General features: G+C 35.5%; 2 protein-coding genes across 2 annotated transcripts; one reads left to right on the top strand and one right to left on the bottom strand.

The window, feature by feature from the left end:
• The first annotated feature begins 8,675 nt into the window (after positions 1 to 8,675).
• Positions 8,676 to 10,892, top strand: LOC105971555 (Cyclophilin-like peptidyl-prolyl cis-trans isomerase family protein). Its single transcript, XM_012996408.2, has 2 exons — positions 8,676 to 9,623; positions 10,466 to 10,892. Exons 1-2 carry the CDS (start codon positions 8,942 to 8,944, stop codon positions 10,672 to 10,674), a joined length of 891 nt encoding a protein of 296 aa, XP_012851862.2. The 5' UTR covers positions 8,676 to 8,941; the 3' UTR covers positions 10,675 to 10,892.
• Positions 10,893 to 15,982: 5,090 nt separating this feature from the next.
• On the bottom strand, positions 15,983 to 18,377 carry LOC105971483 (NAC domain-containing protein 92). The gene is made up of 3 exons (XM_012996337.2): positions 18,096 to 18,377; positions 16,901 to 17,190; positions 15,983 to 16,758 (listed from the first exon to the last, which is right to left on the bottom strand). Exons 1-3 carry the CDS (start codon positions 18,316 to 18,318, stop codon positions 16,207 to 16,209), a joined length of 1,065 nt encoding a protein of 354 aa, XP_012851791.2. The 5' UTR covers positions 18,319 to 18,377; the 3' UTR covers positions 15,983 to 16,206.
• Between the last annotated feature and the right edge of the window lie 714 nt (positions 18,378 to 19,091).

Below are 19,091 nucleotides of genomic sequence, written 5' to 3'. Positions count from 1 at the left end.
ATTGGACTAGTAGATTAAATGCATCATACAGTTGAATTGTTAACTAGCTTATTAGTTATATGTTTAATTTCATGGTCTACTAACACGATTTCAAAGCTACTTTTGTCAGTAGGTGTACATGCTATCAAATTACAAATTGAATTACCATAAGCATTTATAAATTTGAATCAAATTACGGTTGAATTAATTTCATACAAATTAGAATGGTGATCGTTCGTGTACCGAATTATGAAAGCATCGATGTTGGAATTAGTCGAATAGATACTATTAATGGATTATGATAAATGTTGGAATTAATGTATGATTCATGCAACTAGTCTCGAATTTGAATTAAATTACGATTGAAATTTTAAATTGTCATTACTATTAATGGATTATGATAAATGTTGGAATTAAATTAAACATAATTGCATCGTAAAATTCAACGGCAGTAAATCAAAAATCACCACCTGTTGTGACTGTTAATATTTTAAATTTTTAAAAAAATAAAAATAAATTAAACACAAGCGGTATTTGGAAAGGTGTCGTGAATCTCGAGATATATGCAACAAAAAATCACAAGAATCTAGGAATATAACATAATTGCCATGATTGTTTACGTGTGAACGTGGATATAAACGGCGGGATAATGTCCATAAATATTTTCCCACCTTTTATTTTCAATAACATTAATTTTAGGAAATTAAAAAGGAAACTATATTTTGTGTAAATACTTTATTATATTATTTCTGAATATATGTCACATAGTATATTCTATATATATTTATCAAAATTAACTGATGTAGCATCCACGGTCCACCTATATTAATTGTAAATTTAATTATTATAATTAGTATTAGCATATGAATTATTTATAATTAATGTCTCTTTTTATACAAAATATATTGCAAATTCAATTATTTTGTTTTGATTGTTTGTTGATTTTTATTACTTCAATTTTTATTAGGGTTTAAAAATACTTTGAACATAAAAAAATATTAAGCTGAAAAAATAATATTAGGGAATTCGAAAAGGTGTAATCATTAAAGTGTGGGTAAATCGGCGATAAATATGCATAATTATTTTCTCCTCTAGATAATCGTGCAAATCTTATCAAATACGTCTCCCAGTCTTCTTCAACCTCCCCCTTACAGAAAACCCTAATCGCTTTATGTTCCAAACGTTCATTCTTGATTTTATAAATCTCTCTCACCGCCTTCCTCTCCCACTTTCATTCTTTATTTTCTACACAAATCCAGACGTTCATATCCACTGCCAAATCCTTCTTCTCCACATTAAAAACAATGACTGGAAAACGTGATCCCACCCACGATTGTGCAAAAGCAGCAAGAAAATGAAGACCACATATGATTCCAGCAACGACAAAGACCAGGCGGATTCAGATTCAGACATTGAAATAATGTTCGACGATTTCCCTTACAACACAGACATGGCTGCTGAGTATCTTTATTTCAGTCCGAGGGCGAAGGTTTTGGGTGGAGACTTGGCCGGCGTTAAATTTTTGACAGAAAGGCCGATCGACGACGAGACTTTCACAGATTGGGGTGTGAAACAACTGTTAAAGGATAGGCACCTGTTGGGTACCGTTAGAATGGCGAAAAATCCGACCAAATTTAAGTTTGAGATGAATCTTATCCGTGAGTTCTATGCTAATCTGGAGAGGGCTGTTGGTGACGAGTTATCTTGCCGTTTTGGGCAAATTTATGTTCGTGGCAAAGTGTACGAGTTCACCCCGAAGTTGTTGAATAAGATACTTGGCACGAATGAGAAGGGAGCTTTGAGATCAGGAGTATCCCACGAGGATTTGGCAAAAGAGATGACCAGAGGAAAGATGAAGCAGTGGCCTGTGGTTGGTCTGAAGCGTACACAACTCACGAAGGTTTACGCCATATTGCATGAGATAGGATGTGCAAACTGGTTTCCAACTTTGACTTCGAATCTTGTGTCTGTGGATCAAGCTGATTTCCTGTATGCTGTCGGTTGCGGTGTTGAAATCAATGTCGGCGAATTTATATTCCGGCAAATATTGGAAGAGGCGGAACGTGTTTCTGATGTTTTAATATTTCCTATATTAATATTTTCTTTGCTTTGTGACCAGAAATACGTTGTCAGCAAGGATGCAACTTGTAACAGGGTTCCTGCTTATCCAATTGTGATTTCGAGTCCGGAGACTGCATTCCGTGAAATGTTGCTGGGACAGCTGCATGTGAGGCCTGAAGAAGTCGCTGTTATGGAAGCCAAGATACACGCCCTCTCTGCCCCTGGTGCAAGCTTATTTCCCGGATCAACTTCTGCCTCTCCATGATTGTCATTGAAAAAAAAGTCTTTTGTTGTTGGTTTGTTTTTTAACAATTTATTAAATTTCGAACAATATTTTATATTTTGTTTTTATTTTGGATAATTTGATTTTTGATGCATGATTGGGTCTGCTACCCCAATCTGCATATTAAATGTTATGTTTTGTTTTTTGAATTAGCTATGATTTATTTTTGATTCACTCTGTGGAGGATTTCTGAATTTGAACAATAATCTTTTGATTGTTGTTCTTATAGTTTTTGCCTTATGTATATGATAATTGCATTTGCAGATACACGTAAATGCTATGATTTATTTTGTTTTCATTTTGAGGAGGATCTTTGAATCTGGACAATTTTGTTTGGATACCTAGTTATTTGATATTTTGCATTATGTATGTGATTATTGGATTTGCAGGTATAAGTAGATCATCTGTTTTTGTTTTGGTTTCAATTTGAGAATGTTTTTTGAATCTGAACAATTTTGTTTGGATTTCTTGTTATTGGATATTTTGCATTATGTATGTGGTTGTTGGATTTGTATGAACAAGTAAATGACCTGCTTTCTTTTGGTTTCAATTTGAGTTGGTTGTTATAATGTACTCTATTTTGTTTGGATTTGTAGTTGAGGATATTAATTTTGTTTGGAATCGTGTAAGTAGTTTTGTGTAATATCATTGTTATAAATTACAGAATTTGTACTTTGTTTTCATAGTTTGTAACGCGAGTGCAATATTCCTAGTGTTAACTTTGTTTTCATAGTTTGTAGACATAATTAGGTAATGCGTTACTCTATTTTGATAACTTGTTTTATCTATGAAGATTTTGCTTACAAAATAAGGTTTTTATATTGTATTTATGTTTTTCCAAATGCAGTTGTATTTACTAATATCATGTATGCTAGGGTTCCATCGGTTTATTATGTTTGTAATTTAAGACTATAAAGGTAATATGAATGAAAAGGCATAATGTGATTACCACTCATTTAATTGTTTAAAAAACAAGTTAGTGACAAAAGTGAATCAGTTTTAATACAACTTATTGAAGCATGTACAAGTTGAGGGCGGTGTAACTTTACATTGAATGTAACTGAAAAATTAATATATTTGTAAAAGTTTTTCATCAAACCCTAGTGCAATAACCCAATAAATGAATTGTAAAACCCTAATGCAACATATACTATAATAGTGAACCAAAAGAAAATCAGTTTTAATACAACTGTCTTATAGTAAACGAAAGGTAAAAAGGAGTCAATAAGTAACATTTAAATAAATTTAAATTACATTTGTTGCCTCATGTGACGGTATGTATCCAAATATGATGAGTTCAAATGAGACGTCGACTGACTTGTTCCTTCCTGAAAATTCGTGTTAACAAATTAATATGAATATGTTAACAAATTCGTGTCTCAATATGAATAATAGATATCATTACAAACATGTGAATGGATCCCACATGCAGAATTTTTGAATATGAATAATAAATATCATTACAAACCTGTGAATGGATTCCACCGGCATAATCCGCATAGATGCTTCTTAGCTTTTGATCCGCCCTTAGGAACAATCTTAGCGGGATCACCGACATGTGGGACGTGTTTGAAATTTTCAATTGGTTCCTCATTATCACCTTCATCATCATCATCATCATCATCATCATCATCATCATCATCATCATCATCATCATCATCATCATCAGGATGATCAACCAAAGCCTTCTTCGATACTCTGCCGTGAATTTTCATAGTAGGATCCAAGTATGAGAAACGAGATGTGAGATTCTTGCCAACGTCAACAAACCACCGAGGATGGATACTCTTAGCAGGAAATTTAGTAAGTGTCAAATTCTTAAAACCACATATCAAATGGCGACAAGGGATGCCATCGGACTCGAGCTTACTACATTCGCATTGGAATTCTTCGTTGTCCAAATCGATTACGGTGGTAAATGTACGAGGCCTTGCCTTGCTATGATCTTCAAAGATGAATGTGTGCCGCCGATTAACAGGTACACTCTTGTTGAGTACAATTATGTTTGCCTCCTCCTTCAGCTCCTTTTGTATATAATCGAATATGGCTCTAGTGCATACGCGACCGGCATGGTTCTCAAGACCGCTTAATAAGCCTGTACGCTTCACTTCTCTTGGTGGGTTCTCAGATTCCTTCTGCAATACGTGAAACCTCTTTCGAATCCTCTTCAAGAAACTATTGTTGTACTGCCTAAACAAATCTGTAAGGCTAAAACCAGAACTCACTTTATGTTTCAGTGAAGCGTTCATTGACTCTGTACGTTGGGTGCTCCTCATCATAGAAAAAAACTTGCCTCGAAAAAATGCTTCTGCCCATAAATGTCGTTTTGAGTATATGTCTTGTATCCATGGATGGTCGGCAACACCGAACTTAGCAATCAATGTAGACCATCTAGCTTCAAATTGGGCCACAAAGCATGTACTTTTCATTAGCTTGGAAAAACATGTTGCGAATCCTGAAATTTTTATATTAGTTTCGGCATTACGTGAAATATGCCAGCAACAAAGCCGATGAGTTGCTTTAGGAAAAACATCTCTAATGGCTGCGCACATTGCTGCATCCTGATCCGTCAAAACAGTTGTGGGTGTTTTTCCTTTCATGAATTTTTGAAACGTTTGTAGCAACCTGGTGTATTGTTGAGTCGTCTCCTTGTACATAATAGCAACTCCGAAAATACAAGTGCACAAATGATAATTGACTCCAGATAACAACACTATAGGAAACCTATAGATATTGGTCTTGTAGGTGCTATCAAATAGAATAACACCACCAAAATGTTCATACTCGGCTCTTGAATCCCGTCGCACCAAAAGATTCTTGTAAGTGCATTGTTTGCGTCGACAATGTGCTGGTACTCAATTGATTTATCATTTACCTTCATGCCGTTCAGTAGACCCAACATAGTGTTCGCATCACCTCCTTTAATCCTTTTCAACCTTTCCCCATTCAAATAGTTGTACGCGTCTTTCCGATTAAATAGACGTGTTTCACTCCCTGCACATGCTTCATCTAAAAAATCAATAACATGACTGGGTTTCATCCCAACATCAGTCATCAATTGCAACACGTATTTTGTTTCGTTGGTCAATAATCTGCATGCAATATGGAATTATATAAGTATACAATGGATTCAGTTTACAAGGCAAATTTGATAAGGAAAAAAATATATCATACCATCATGCAAGGATGTCAATATAAAACTAAAACCGGAACGATTAGATTACCTATTGCAACGTAGTATATGACTCGTATCGGGCGTTTCTAGGCGGTGACTGTGATCGGAATTGAATGTAGTCACCCGATATATTCCGGTAGAACGGTCAAGTGCAATACGGAATATGGCTGGGCATCCACACCGCCTGTCTTCTTTCGGTGCACACGATCGATCATAATCCTTAATGCATGTGTCACGATACCCAGCTCGAGAACAAACCCAAACCCTATTCATAACGATGTTTAAATCTGTTTTTTTTCTTTTCAAAGAGTGCTTGCGAACGTCAAATCCTGTTAACTGACCGTACCTAAAATAATATTGATCGGCCTCATGTATATCAGTAAAGGTTAATGACATCATGCGTTTAATTAATTGCAAACGATCATCGTTCTCGTCAATGTCGCCGGTGTTGCCTTGCAAATTGAAATTCATAACACTTTCGTTTTCGTCTTCAACATTCCTTTGTAATTCACAATTAGAAGACCTTCGATCTGCAATACAATAAACATATGGGATTAAAGTAAGAAAGCTATTAAGGATTTCGACCAAAACCCTAATTATTGAAATACATGTAACATACCAACTTCGTCGGGGTTAGACATCCTTGAATAAACGTATTCTGAAGAAATAGTGTAACGATTCACCAATTCGAATTTGTAGCAAAGTAAGAATAAATTAATGGATCGAAAAAAATGATGAACAATTGAATTGATCGTGAAACCGTAAGACCAGATTTCGAAGATGAAGATGAAGAACGTATTTGATTTGGTTAGAGATTAGGGGATAAATCAGCATAATTAGGAAATAATATCGATTAGTTTTTTCTATTACGTTTGTGTATAAGGTTATTATGGTCATTCAAAAAAAAAGTAATAAATTAATTAAAATTGCATTAAAAATAGAGAGGGTAAAATTGACATTACATTAATAATATATAATGGCCGATTTTTTGAAAATATTAATTATACAAAGGGTATTTACGACAATACATAAATGAGGAAAAATTGGGTTTTTTCGCAGTGACACGTGGCGCAATATAAAGGGGGTATCTCATAAAAGTTTAGAACATGGGATCTCATGGTAGAAGCTCCCAACTGTTAAACCGTGTTCCTAGTCGAAGGGTTACGCCACCAATGAGGATATCAACATTTCCCATTAAGAGACTAGCACTTAGTGTATGTGTACTACGTCTCATCAGTAAACGGTATTGTGATATTGGCATGCATAAGTGGGTGCTCGTAAGTTGACGAGTTCACTGAACTCCCTCCCCCTAGAAATCTCTAAGTGGTTCTCAATAATCGAGTAGAGATCTCTATGGTATAGTTGTACACCATTAGTCCTTAAGACCTAGACATCACCGTGACTTCACTAGAGGACCACCTGTATCGTGACCTATCTCTGAGTTCCACCGAGGACCGCCCCAAGGGCCAGTGTTGGTGCAGTCCAAAATCTAGTGGGAGGTCTGTGCATTGTAGTCGGGGATTCGATTGCTAGAATATTCTTGGATGTCCTGTATGTTCTCATGGTTTGTAATCTTTAAGTCTCTGGCCTGAGTTGACTAAGTGATGATTAGGGAATTCGATTCTCTAAGTCATGCACGTACCGACTACAACACTTAGAACGATCGCACAATTATTGAACTACTAAGGAGGTCTCGATGAACTAATGCCTCTAGTTCAATTGGGACATATGAATCGAAGGGATCGTACTGTACGTTAACTATATCAAATGGTTCTTGTAGGCACTTCATTTGTATCTAGGGAATCATGACGCGTAGTTGCTAGACGCTAATCTTGATTCGTCGGGTGATTAAGTTGAAACGCGCTTCATCTTAATTTTAACTCTAGGGACGAGTTTAAACCAGAAAGAGTTGTGGACCCACGGCTAGCTTACACCTGAACCATCGAGGGTCACACTGCTCGTGCACTCGAGTTCTTTGAATAAACGGTCAAAGGTAAAAATGTTTAATCTTAGTATAATTGGAAGTCGATATGATTGAGTCCAACATTTGTAATTTGAAATTATGAATGAGAGTAAGAAAATGAAAAGAACTAGGCGAACATCTTAGTGAACTTTCTAAATTGAGAAGTTTTCAAATTTAGAAGGTCCACTGAATTAGGGTTTCCACTTTTAGAAATTGGAAATCGAGAATTGGCATTCGTAATGACGAGGACGTTTCAATGATTCCGAAAATATAATCGTTATGATTTTCCAATCATTGAGTTGTGAGAAACGAGCGAATAAAGACTAACGAACTTAAGCTGTTGTGCTCGGTGTTAGGGCTTTTATACAAGACACTATAAATACAAGATTTATAGGTCTTGCAAAATACACAACACACACCACAAACCCTAGCCGCTCGTTCCTCAAGTCCATGGCCATCCTCCATCGCCGTCGTCGCCCCGTCGCCGGAATCGGTGCCCACGCGCCGAATATCTTCGGTGGTTCAATTCCTTTTTGATTTATTCTTCCGTTAATTCTAACTTTTGCGTGTCTAGTGCCACGTATTTAGTAGAACTTGGTATACGAGGTGAAATCCGAGAGGAGGAAGACAAATGAGTCAATCTGCCGAGACGCCGCCGCGAACCACCGATGCACACGCCCTCACGCGTCACCCGAAGACAGCGAGTGAACCTCACGCGCCGCCACTGATCAGCGCGTCTGCCGCCGCTGCTTCACCGCTGCTCCTCCCGACTGCACGGATTGGTTTCGTGGCAGTTTTCTTCAATCCGAGAGTTCGCCTCACGCTTCAAGAGGTAACTTTTCGGATCCGTTAAGTATTAGGTTTTAATTTAATTAGATTAAATGAAACGTCGTATGTTTTAAATGAAATTGATTTTGTATGTTTTTCTTGTTCGATTTTCGTGAAAATATTTGTATGAATATTATGATTCATTGCGAGCATGCTATATGTTTTAATTAACGAATTATATATGCATGTTGTAATTTAAATTTTGTTGGAATCATTAAGGTACATAATTAATTGCTTATATTGAGTACGTGTTTTTATGAATGAAATCGTTTTTCATATAAAAAATTTGTTTTCCGCGGCGTACACGTGTCCGATTCCCAACAACTTGTACCTTACAGCAAGTTTCGGATTGAATGCCCAGAGGTTGAATGATTTTCGAATATTAGAGAGAGTATGAGGTTTTTGTTAAAACTTTGAATTTAAATTTCTTAAAATTATTCAAATCCCGTTGCGAAAAGTAAAAGTCTCGTTGCAATTAGTATTCAAATTTAAATTATTATCCAAAAAAACTATTAAATATACAGCAACGGCCTACCCCACGGCCCACAGTCAATCTAACTTGTGTGGCAGCGAAACATCCACCTAAAACCACTCTCTCCTCCATCTACCCCCTTCCACCCCCCACCGTCTCCGCCATGCACCACCACTGACAATGAGCTGCTCCTCCACCTGCTACCTCCCCCCTAATCCCATCCCACCACTCAACCACCACCACCGCCTCCCACTAAACCGCCGCTCCCTCCTCTTCCTCTCCACCACCCTCCCCCTCATCAACCCCCTCACCTCCCCCTCCTCCGCCGCCGCCCCTCCCTCGCCGGACACCACAATCACCGACAGGGTATTCCTGGACTTCAGCCTCTGCCCATCTTACTTCCAGAGCCGCACCCTCGGCGAGTCCGACCTCTCCCTCTGCTCCGAATCCGAGCCCCTCGGCCGCGTCGTCCTCGGCCTCTACGGCAACCTCCTCCCGATCACCGTCTCCAACTTCAAATCCATGTGCAGCGGTACCTCCGGCTCTACCTACAAGGGCACTTTGGTCCACAAAATATTCCCCGGCCAGTTCTTCGTTGCGGGCCGCCAGGGCCGCCGCGACAAAGGCGAGGTTAAGCCGCCGGCGAAGATGGTTAGAAACACCGAGACCATCGAATCCAAGGCCTTCCTGTTGGAGCACTCGAGGCCCGGTCTACTTTCTCTTTGTTTGTCCGAAAACGACGACGATGATGATTTGAAGCTAAACCCTAATTATCACAATGTAGAGTTCCTGATCACTACTGGGCCCGGCCCGTGCCCCGATCTCGATAGCAAGAATATTGTTTTCGGATCCGTTCTTCAAGGTGAGTCCTCTCTCTCTAAATTATTGGAAATGTGTAGTGCTATTTTGATTTGAAATGATTTTATATAGATCTGATTACGTCTCGTTTGCTTACTATATCGGATTGGATTGGATTGGATTGGATTGGTTCACTACTGATTAATTAATTATTTAGTTAATAAGATCAGATTGGGTTAATTAAGGTGTAATTTGTGACCGATTGTTTGCTGATAGTTTTTTAATGCAAAACAGTTTCAAGATCACTCTCGTAAATATTATGTTCGAGCTTGCGATGATTCGTTACCAATTTCTGTCTTAATGGTTTCGTTCTATTCCAAATGGTGTGTCGGGATTGTTTGAATTCCGCACTGAATATAAATTTACGATACAGTTGAGAACTTGCAAGACTTTGAGATCATAGTATATTGAGTTAGGCCGTTCCGTTTTTTGTATTACTGGTCGAAATGAGTTATATCTTCACTAAAACCGAAAAGGAAAAGGTCTACAACTTGTAATTATGCAAATGTGAAATGTGTTTCTCGAGAATATTTCATCGACTTGTAGAGCAATCTTTAACATCAAATTCAGTTGCAGTCGTTCTAAAACTAGATCAGTTCATTAGAGAGATCAAGTTGATCGATCACAATTAGATAATTTCGATTCTGTACCAAACTTTTGAACTCGAATTCCCTAATGAACATATATTGCGTGATAATTAAACAATCTAGTCATATACTCTGTTTAAGGGTAGCTATGAAAATTCTCATTCTGAATTTGTTGAGTTCCATTTTTCGTGTTTATGTGCTCTCGATATACGATAGTCATCTGGTTCTTTTTTATTTATTTTTTTAATCTGGATTTCAGGGTTGGATGTTGTGACATCTATAGCTTCGATTCCGACTTATAAACCGGGTGAAAGAATCAGACAATACAATGATTTTGCAGAGTTTATTGGAGACGAGCGTGCCAAATCAGCTCGTGCCATCTGGAACAGACCTCTTAAAACTCTGTATATTAGTGATTGTGGTGAACTCAAAGTTGCCAAAACTACCCTTTCCCCGACTCTACCCTGAAACTGCTATGTTACATGTGTCGGGCGGGAGCACCTTACTGTATTGAATACGTATATACTTTACTTTCTTAAAAGTAATTTTTTTTCTCAGAGCAACGATTGTAAATTCAAGAGAGACCCTGCATCCATGATTTTGAGTAACGCATTGCATTTGATTTTAGTGTTCGGCTCGATAAATAAATATTCGAGCTCGTGTTATAAAGTCTTGAGCTCAATAAATAATTTGAGAGTTTGATATGAGTTTGAGCTTTCTGATGAGCTAAGCTTATGCAGACTTTTAAGTGTTTAAAAGCTATGAGCTTTATTTGAATATGTTTGAATAAAAAACATACAGGGCAAATTACAACCACACCTCTGATGTAAGGTCAAATTACGAAAATACCCATCGTGTTTGCATAATTATAAGCACCCCTCTCAACTATGTATTATTTTACGAAAAAAACCCCTCCAGTTGATAAATTTAGGGGCGTTCATTTGGTAAAATTGTAAAGAAATTGCGGTACGCCAAACTTTCATATATGTTTAGCGTTTGGTTCGATAAATAATCGAATTACCAAAATTTTATTAGAAATATCTAAAATTTTGATTTTTTTATATTTTTTAATTAATTTTAGTTTAAATACTAATATTACATATATAAATATATATAAAAAATAAAATAGAACTGAATACCGAACCGTTAATTGAATACCACACCGAATTAACGGTTCGGTAATCGGTATGTACGAATTTTCGTTCATTTCGATTCGATCGGTTTACCGACCGGATGAACACCCTCAGATAAATTTGACATTATAAGGGTGGACATGTAAGACAATACGTAGTTGATGGGTGGTTATAATTATGCAAACAAGATGGGTTTTTCGTAATTATACCTTGAAGACACGGCCACGGGCCGGGTTGGAACCGGACCCGAACCCGACTTTATATGGGTCGGTTTCGGGTCTTGATTTATTGGACCCGAGAATCGACGGGTCTACCCGGCAGGGGACCCCAGGACCCGGACCCGTCAGGTCCACCCGAATAATTTTTTTTTAAATTATAAAATGCAACGGCTATAAACCGGACCCGGTCCGTAAATTCATTTTTTTTAATTATTTTCAACGGCTATAAACCGGACCCGATCTAACTGAATTCAATTTTTTTTTCAACAGTCAAGATTCAAAAAAATAAAATAAAAATTAAAAGACCGGTTTTAGACCCGGACCCGACCCGGCCCCGGTCCGGACCCGAAAGGACCCAAGTGGACCCGACCCAGACCCGGACCCGCCTCCTCACGGGTCGGTTTTGGGTCCCCAAAAAGTAGGACCCGGACCCGACCCGGCCCGTGGCCGTGTCTACCTCAGGGGGTGGCCATAATTTGCCCAAATATATAAAAGGAATTTATATATAAATAAAAACTTGTATATGTTTATATAGAACATTTATAAATATACCCATATATTTATAACATTTACATGTTCCCCCAAGTTCTCGTATCCCCATTTTTGGAACATGCAGTTCCCCCGTATCCATATCCCTATTTTCCCATATCGCTGTATCCGTTCCCATGCTACATAGTTGTAGATGTAATTAATAAGCCATGTACGTATTTTAGATATGATTAAACTTTAAATTAGTTAAAGATGTGCTTTTGATAGTGTAAAGGACGGATCAACTCGTTGTTGTTCAATGTCGATTAGACTATCCAAGAGAGTCTTTGAGCTCGCAAAAGTTAACTTCCAAAACAGTTGAATAAGACTAGGTGACACGCCGAGTTTGACCTCACGATTGTCCTACAATGCTCAAGTAATAAAACTATTATAATATAAAATAAAAACTTAATTAATTGCCAAAATAGTGCATACATTGTTATATGAATGATAACACATATCTATAGGTGGAGTTTGATGTAATTTCCAGTTGGAAACCAATGTGTGGGACAAGATAGTTTTAATGTCATGAAATTTTACGAGTAATTTAGGGTGTTAATTGGGATTTTTTTTTTTCTTTTTTTGGATGGGCCAATTTTGGGACTTTTGGGCCAACCTCCAATTATAAACATTATTAAACCCCACTCTCAGGTTGGGCCACGTGCTGATGGCCTGCGAATAATTTAGAAATAGTCGCTTGAAGATGTACAAAATTTCTGAGGGCTGAAATGTTGCAGTCGATTTCTCTACCCTCAGTTTATGATTCTTCGTGTACATTTTATTAATGCTATATTAGTAATAAACTAAGCATATCCTTATAGGGAAATGAAATCTTGTATATATTGATTTTGGTTTCTAGATTTATTATATAAATGTCTCACTTTAGTTTCGTTTACGTTTTCTTGTTCTTAATGTTTTCGATTATTTTGCCAACATTTGAATTAATTGTAAATGGAAATAAGCTCGAGAGATGATTTCTTGTTGGAAATTAGGAAAATATAGTTAATTTGGAGAAACACATCCGTATTAGCCTTTAAAGCCTTGACCTGAATACTCTATTAATATTAGGTTCTAAACGGAGACGTCGGGCGTGTGGTTAGACACTAACTACACTGGAGATTAAATGTTAGGGTATTCTAGCATTTGGGTTACCGAATAGAGATTTGACACCATATATTGGATATGTAGGTCATTATCCGTAGGGTTGTTCATGGGTCGAGTCGGTTGATTATCAGCCCGACCCGACTAACCGACTCTTGCAAATATATAAAACTATTATCGGCCCGACTAGTGTGAGTCGGATAAGGGTTGGCAACCGACTTTGTCGGTTGCCGAAACTGGCCGGTTGAAAATTATCGGCCAATATCGGCCGCATTATAAACAAAAAGAAAAAAGATTTAATGCTATTCCTTAATCAAATTCGCAACAGACATTCCAATATTTCATGTCCAGAATCAAGTTTCAACAATATCACATATTACAGATTAAAATTCCATAAAAAAAATACAAAATACTAAAATGAATTACTTTCAGCCATTGACACATTCGCAGCACAAAATGCTGAAATTTTTTATTTTAATTTGAGGGGAAAAAAAAAAACGTACCTTAGAGTTTAGAAAGAACTAGAGAAGGCTAAAGGTGAATCTTTGGAGAAAGCAATGGTGTGTTGGCGGCGGCGGCGATGGTCTGATGGAGAGAGACGAGAGATACATCGACGACTATGGTTGATATAGAGGGAGAGACAAGAGTCGAAGAGAAGGGGAAAATGAAGAGTAGAGTTTTTTTAGTTTTGTACTTTTATTCATTTCAGCGAAATCAAATATTAAATATTGAAATTCAATAATCAGTCAAAACACAAAGAGAAGTAAAAAAAAAAAAAAAAAAAAAAAAAAACAAACAGAAAAATGAATGTCAAAAGGAGGACGACAGTTCCCGACAGTTTGTGTAGGGATGGCCAATTGTCTTCTTCAATGTCAAGTCCATGACTAACGACAAACCCCCAAACGTAACACGGTTTCTTGTCTGAACTTCAAATTGCACCAATAAAAAAATATCCCATAAAGTCACTATACTATATATATACTATTTTCGTTTAAGCTCAATACACTAGTAGAAAATTTGCTTATTACTACGATTTTTTTTGCTACGGTAAAAAACTGTAATAAAAGGTACTTTTTACTATGGAACAATTTTGAAGTCGTAGTAAATACTAGGATTTACCGTAGCAAAAAACGGCCATTTACCGTAACAAATCTTTTGTCACGCTCGTATATGCTACGGGGCAAATTCGTAGCAAAAGCCGTTTTAGTACGAATTTGATACCTTTTGCTATGGTTAATGATCGTAGTAAAAAGCCATTTTTCTATTAGTGATAGTCAACTTGTTGTGCCCGTGTAAGTTATCCTCATTTTTACGGGTGGTGTCATCACCCCCACCGTCCCTTGTCGCATTCAACGTGTGCCCCCTCGCACACCCGACTTACCAAAAGTATCGGTATGGTTTGACATCTAATTAATAGAGGAGTGCCGTATCATTTGACCCAAGTTCGAAACTTCAACACATTTTAGGTTGAGTACATTACAAAGTTAGTTTAATATGATTGATATCTACCCACAAAACCAAGATTTATCCAATACATTCAAATGACTTTCCTTTAGCTTGTCAACCAAGTAACTAAATAGATAAAGACTACATAAGATTCGGATCTGTCAACATCATTTATCCCCACAATCATTCTCTATATCAATTTCTTCCCACTATTATTATATTTTTTTTAGACTAGTTCCATTCCATTCCTACCGAATTTCATGCCACATATGTGACCTGTTATATATATATATATGTTGTGTGTATATATATATGCATATAGTCAGCTAAAAATATGAGAAAAAATAAAGTATTAGAGTGGTTCAACTGCGGTTTGAGAAAAAAATTAAATATTAGAGTTGTTCAACTGCGGTTTAGTGAATATAGCGCACAATTGGGTGAGAAGTAAACGGATATTAGCAAATTAGCAAGCTGGGAAATGGGAATGTTTCAACAAACGGAACTCTAACCTTAATCTACTCGTTAATGTACACTAGTTGTTTAATTAATTAGTTATGGCTATTTTCAAATATGTAATTAATTAAAGTTTTCTTTTCTTTTCTTTTCTTTTTATTATTATTATTATTATTATTATTATTATTATTATTATTATTATTATTATTATTATTATTATTATTATTATTATTATTATTATTATTATTATTATTATTATTATTATTATTATTATTATTATTATTATTATTATTATTATTATTATTATTATCATTATTATTATTATTATTATTATTATTATTATTATTATTATTATTATTGTTATTATTATTATTATTATTATTATTATTATTATTATTATTATTGTTATTATTATTTTTATTATTATTATTATTATTATTATTATTATTATTATTATTATTATTATTATTATTATTATTATTATTATTATTATTATTATTATTATTATTATTATTATTATTATTATTATTATTATTATTATAGGAACTCAATTGGAATTTGTGGAGGAATATTATTTTTAGAATAACAAATATTATATTATTATTGAAAACAATGTTTTTTTCAGAAAAAAAAAAAAAAAAAAAAAAAAACAATGTTAGACAAGGCATACCTCAAGGAGATAAATGTAGTCATGCAAATAAAATGGAATTTTTCGTAACTTAACCTTACCTGATCAACAGCTTTCGTAATTTATCGTATATTTTAGTAAGAAATAAAGTTGACTTTTTATTTCTTATTAATGGGTAGTTATTCTGATCAGTTTATACTAAAAAGGTTTTGAATCTTTTGATCAAAAATGTGCATGTAAACAACCATATATATAACTAATCTTCTGATAAAAATGAAAGATTAATCAATATATGTACACAAGATATATACGATGCTCGCATCACCACTTTAACAGCTGCTATAAGCTGGCATATATCAATGGAAAATGACACATAACTAACCTAACAAAAATTTAGTTACAACTTATTAATTACTATTTTATACTATACGTACACCCAATGAACAAAATGTAATTAATTACAATTTTTATCAATTCTCCAGTAGCTAGCTTGCTACCTCCACAGAGAATCCAAATCTGAAATATCGGGACTGAAAGGGAAATCACACGACCGATCAAGTAGTTGATCACCAAACGCGGCCTTAGAATTGCTTCCGTTAATAACACTGTCTCCCTTTGAATTATGCACAGAGGCTATTATCTGGTGGCTCGTGACACAGTTGTGAGATGAATTGTCAAAAGGCTCCATTTTGCACATATTTAAATTTTGGTTACAATAATCTTGATTGTACTGATGATCGTAAACAAGAGACGACGAGGATTGATGAGGAGTAAACACTGAATTGGGATGAGATATTTGGAGATCAATTATGAAATTAGAGGGATTATTATTAGGGTTTATGTTGTAGTAATTAGAAAGAGAGGGCATCGAAAGGAATTCTTCATGCTCTTCATCGTGCGTGAGAAAACTCGAACTAGGTGATAATGGTGTAGGGCTTTCCAAGAGATGATCGACAAAAGAGTCGATTCTTGCTAGTCGTGGAGTACTACTAATTGTTCTTGTTCCGGTTTTCTTCTGGAAAACCCTACCAACAACCCATTCTTCCTGCCAATGAAAAAAATTTACATTATTTCTCTTCTTAAACACTTGTTCACACTTTCGAGTGAGGCTGACTTAGCTTATATATAAAATAAACCAATTAATATTGCAATAAAATACAGGAAGTATTACGGAAGATATATTCTACCTCTGGTGTCGAAGAGAAATTGATGTAATGAAAAGAGTTACCCTCCAATCTGAATTCATGCATGACCCAATTAGTGTTCTCTCCTTTAGGAGCTCTCCCTTTGTAGAAAACGAGAGTCTTTCTCATCCCGATTAGGCAGTTTTTTTTACCCTTCGTATGTATCTCTTTATCTTTTCCGGTGGCTTTCCAGTAACCCGATTTTGTTGCTCTATTCGTTCTCTTTCCTCTTGGGTACTTTTTATCTCTCTGCCAAAACACGTACCATTCTTTCTCTTCCGTCTTCGCCTTCTCTAAAAAATCAACGAAAAAATAAATAAACAAGTAAATTTAAATGATCATCATTTCATATTTTGATAAATAATAAGTACTTTCTATTTTTTTAATGTTTGGCTATATATATTACATCAGCTTGGGATTTTATAAAATATATATAGCACATATGTCAACTTGCATAATGTATTAATTAATAATCGTCAACCTTATAATTTCAGTAATGATTAATTAAAAATATATACAATTAAATGAAAATTTGGCTTAGCTTGTTCATCCATGCCACCTAACCTAAATCAAGAACTTTGACTATAGGAACATCTATTGGATTCAAAGTCTCCTGCCCTATTTACGGAAAGTCTTCGATTCGTGCTGGTTGCTTCGTATCCATTTATTACCTAAATTACAATATATATGATGCATCTAAATTGCTTAAGCTAGTAGAAAAAAGGCTTTATATTACGAATTGTTTTGCCACGGTAAAAAAATCGTAATAAAAGGTACATTTTACTACGCGCCAATCAATGAGTCGTAGTAAATGCTAGGATCAATAGTAGCAAATTAAAAAAAATATTTGTTACGGCCGTTTACCGTAGCATAGTTTTTGTCACGCCCGTATCTGCTGTGGTGAAAATTTGTAGCAAATCAGCAAAAACCTTCTTAATACGAATTTAGTAATTTTTTACAATGGTTAATTAATATCGTCGTTGAAGTAAAAAATAATTTTTCTACTGGTGATTGTAACCGGAAGGTGATCTACTATTTCAACCTTTGCAAAGTCAAAAGACTAGGAATTACAACAAACTTCTTGAAATTCTAATAGATCTCTCTCTCACACACACATATGTATGTATGTATATTTCCATGAATGAAAAATTAAAGAACACATATATATAGAGAGAGAGAGAGGGGATGGAATAATTACTTGGTAAATCCCAAGGTTCGCACTTGTTTAGATCAACCTCCGTGACGGCTACGGCCGAAAAACGGGGGTCGATCGACTTTTTGAGAAGATAGTGTACGATAATCTCTTCGTCGGTTGGATGGAATCTGAAACCTGGAGGCATACCTAAGATCATTGATGCCAACTCTTCTTCTTCTTCAGTATTAGCAACAAATGGTGGACCTGCTGCACTTCCTCCTTCCATTTTTAGCAACAAAAAAACTTAATTTCGTGTAAGAAAAAGACAACAACACAATTACTGACAAAGCCGGGAATAAAATTAAGGATTATATTGTTGGTCCAAAATATTTAAGATAATCACAACTCAATATGATAAACAAAGGAAGAAGATTAAACTCAAAACACTTGTATTTCTCAAAGGAATTAGGCTGCTGCCTTTTACAAGATAGAGACTCTCGTTTCTCTCTATTTCACTCTGCTTTTTGTTTCTTCTTCTTACTTGAAATACAAACATAAACCTCATATTTATACTAATAGGAAATTAAGTACAATTTAGATATATGAAAAGACATAAGACTAAATTCATTGTTCTTCAAGATGCATCTTTAATTTTCCAAATTCATGAACTTCACTCTTTAGATGGCCAAAAAGCAAATACACTTTATTTTGATTTGCCTTATCCAACAGCCCCTCTCAAATCAAAATCCTCTTCACTCCAAGCATTTGCCTTAGCTTCTTGAACGAATCAGTTGGTAAAGCTTTCGTCAAAATATCTGCTACTTGCTCCAAGGTACTACAGTACTCCAAAGACATGGTCTTCTTTTTTACATGATCTCTCAAGAAATGAAATTTGAGTTCAATATGCTTGCTTCTTCCATGTTGAACGGGATTCTTGGATAACTCAATCGCCGACTTGTTATCAACATATATGACCGTAGGATCATTCTGTTGATGGTTCAACTCTTTCAACAAATTTTTCAACCAAATTGCTTCACAAACAGCTGAAGATAATGCCAC

This window comes from Erythranthe guttata, chromosome 10, assembly GCF_056151865.1.
Source record: "Erythranthe guttata isolate IM_541 chromosome 10, IM_541, whole genome shotgun sequence".
NCBI classification, from domain to species: domain Eukaryota; kingdom Viridiplantae; phylum Streptophyta; class Magnoliopsida; order Lamiales; family Phrymaceae; genus Erythranthe; species Erythranthe guttata.
Note: the sequence above shows the minus strand (reverse complement) of the source record. Positions and strands in the feature narration are given on the sequence as shown.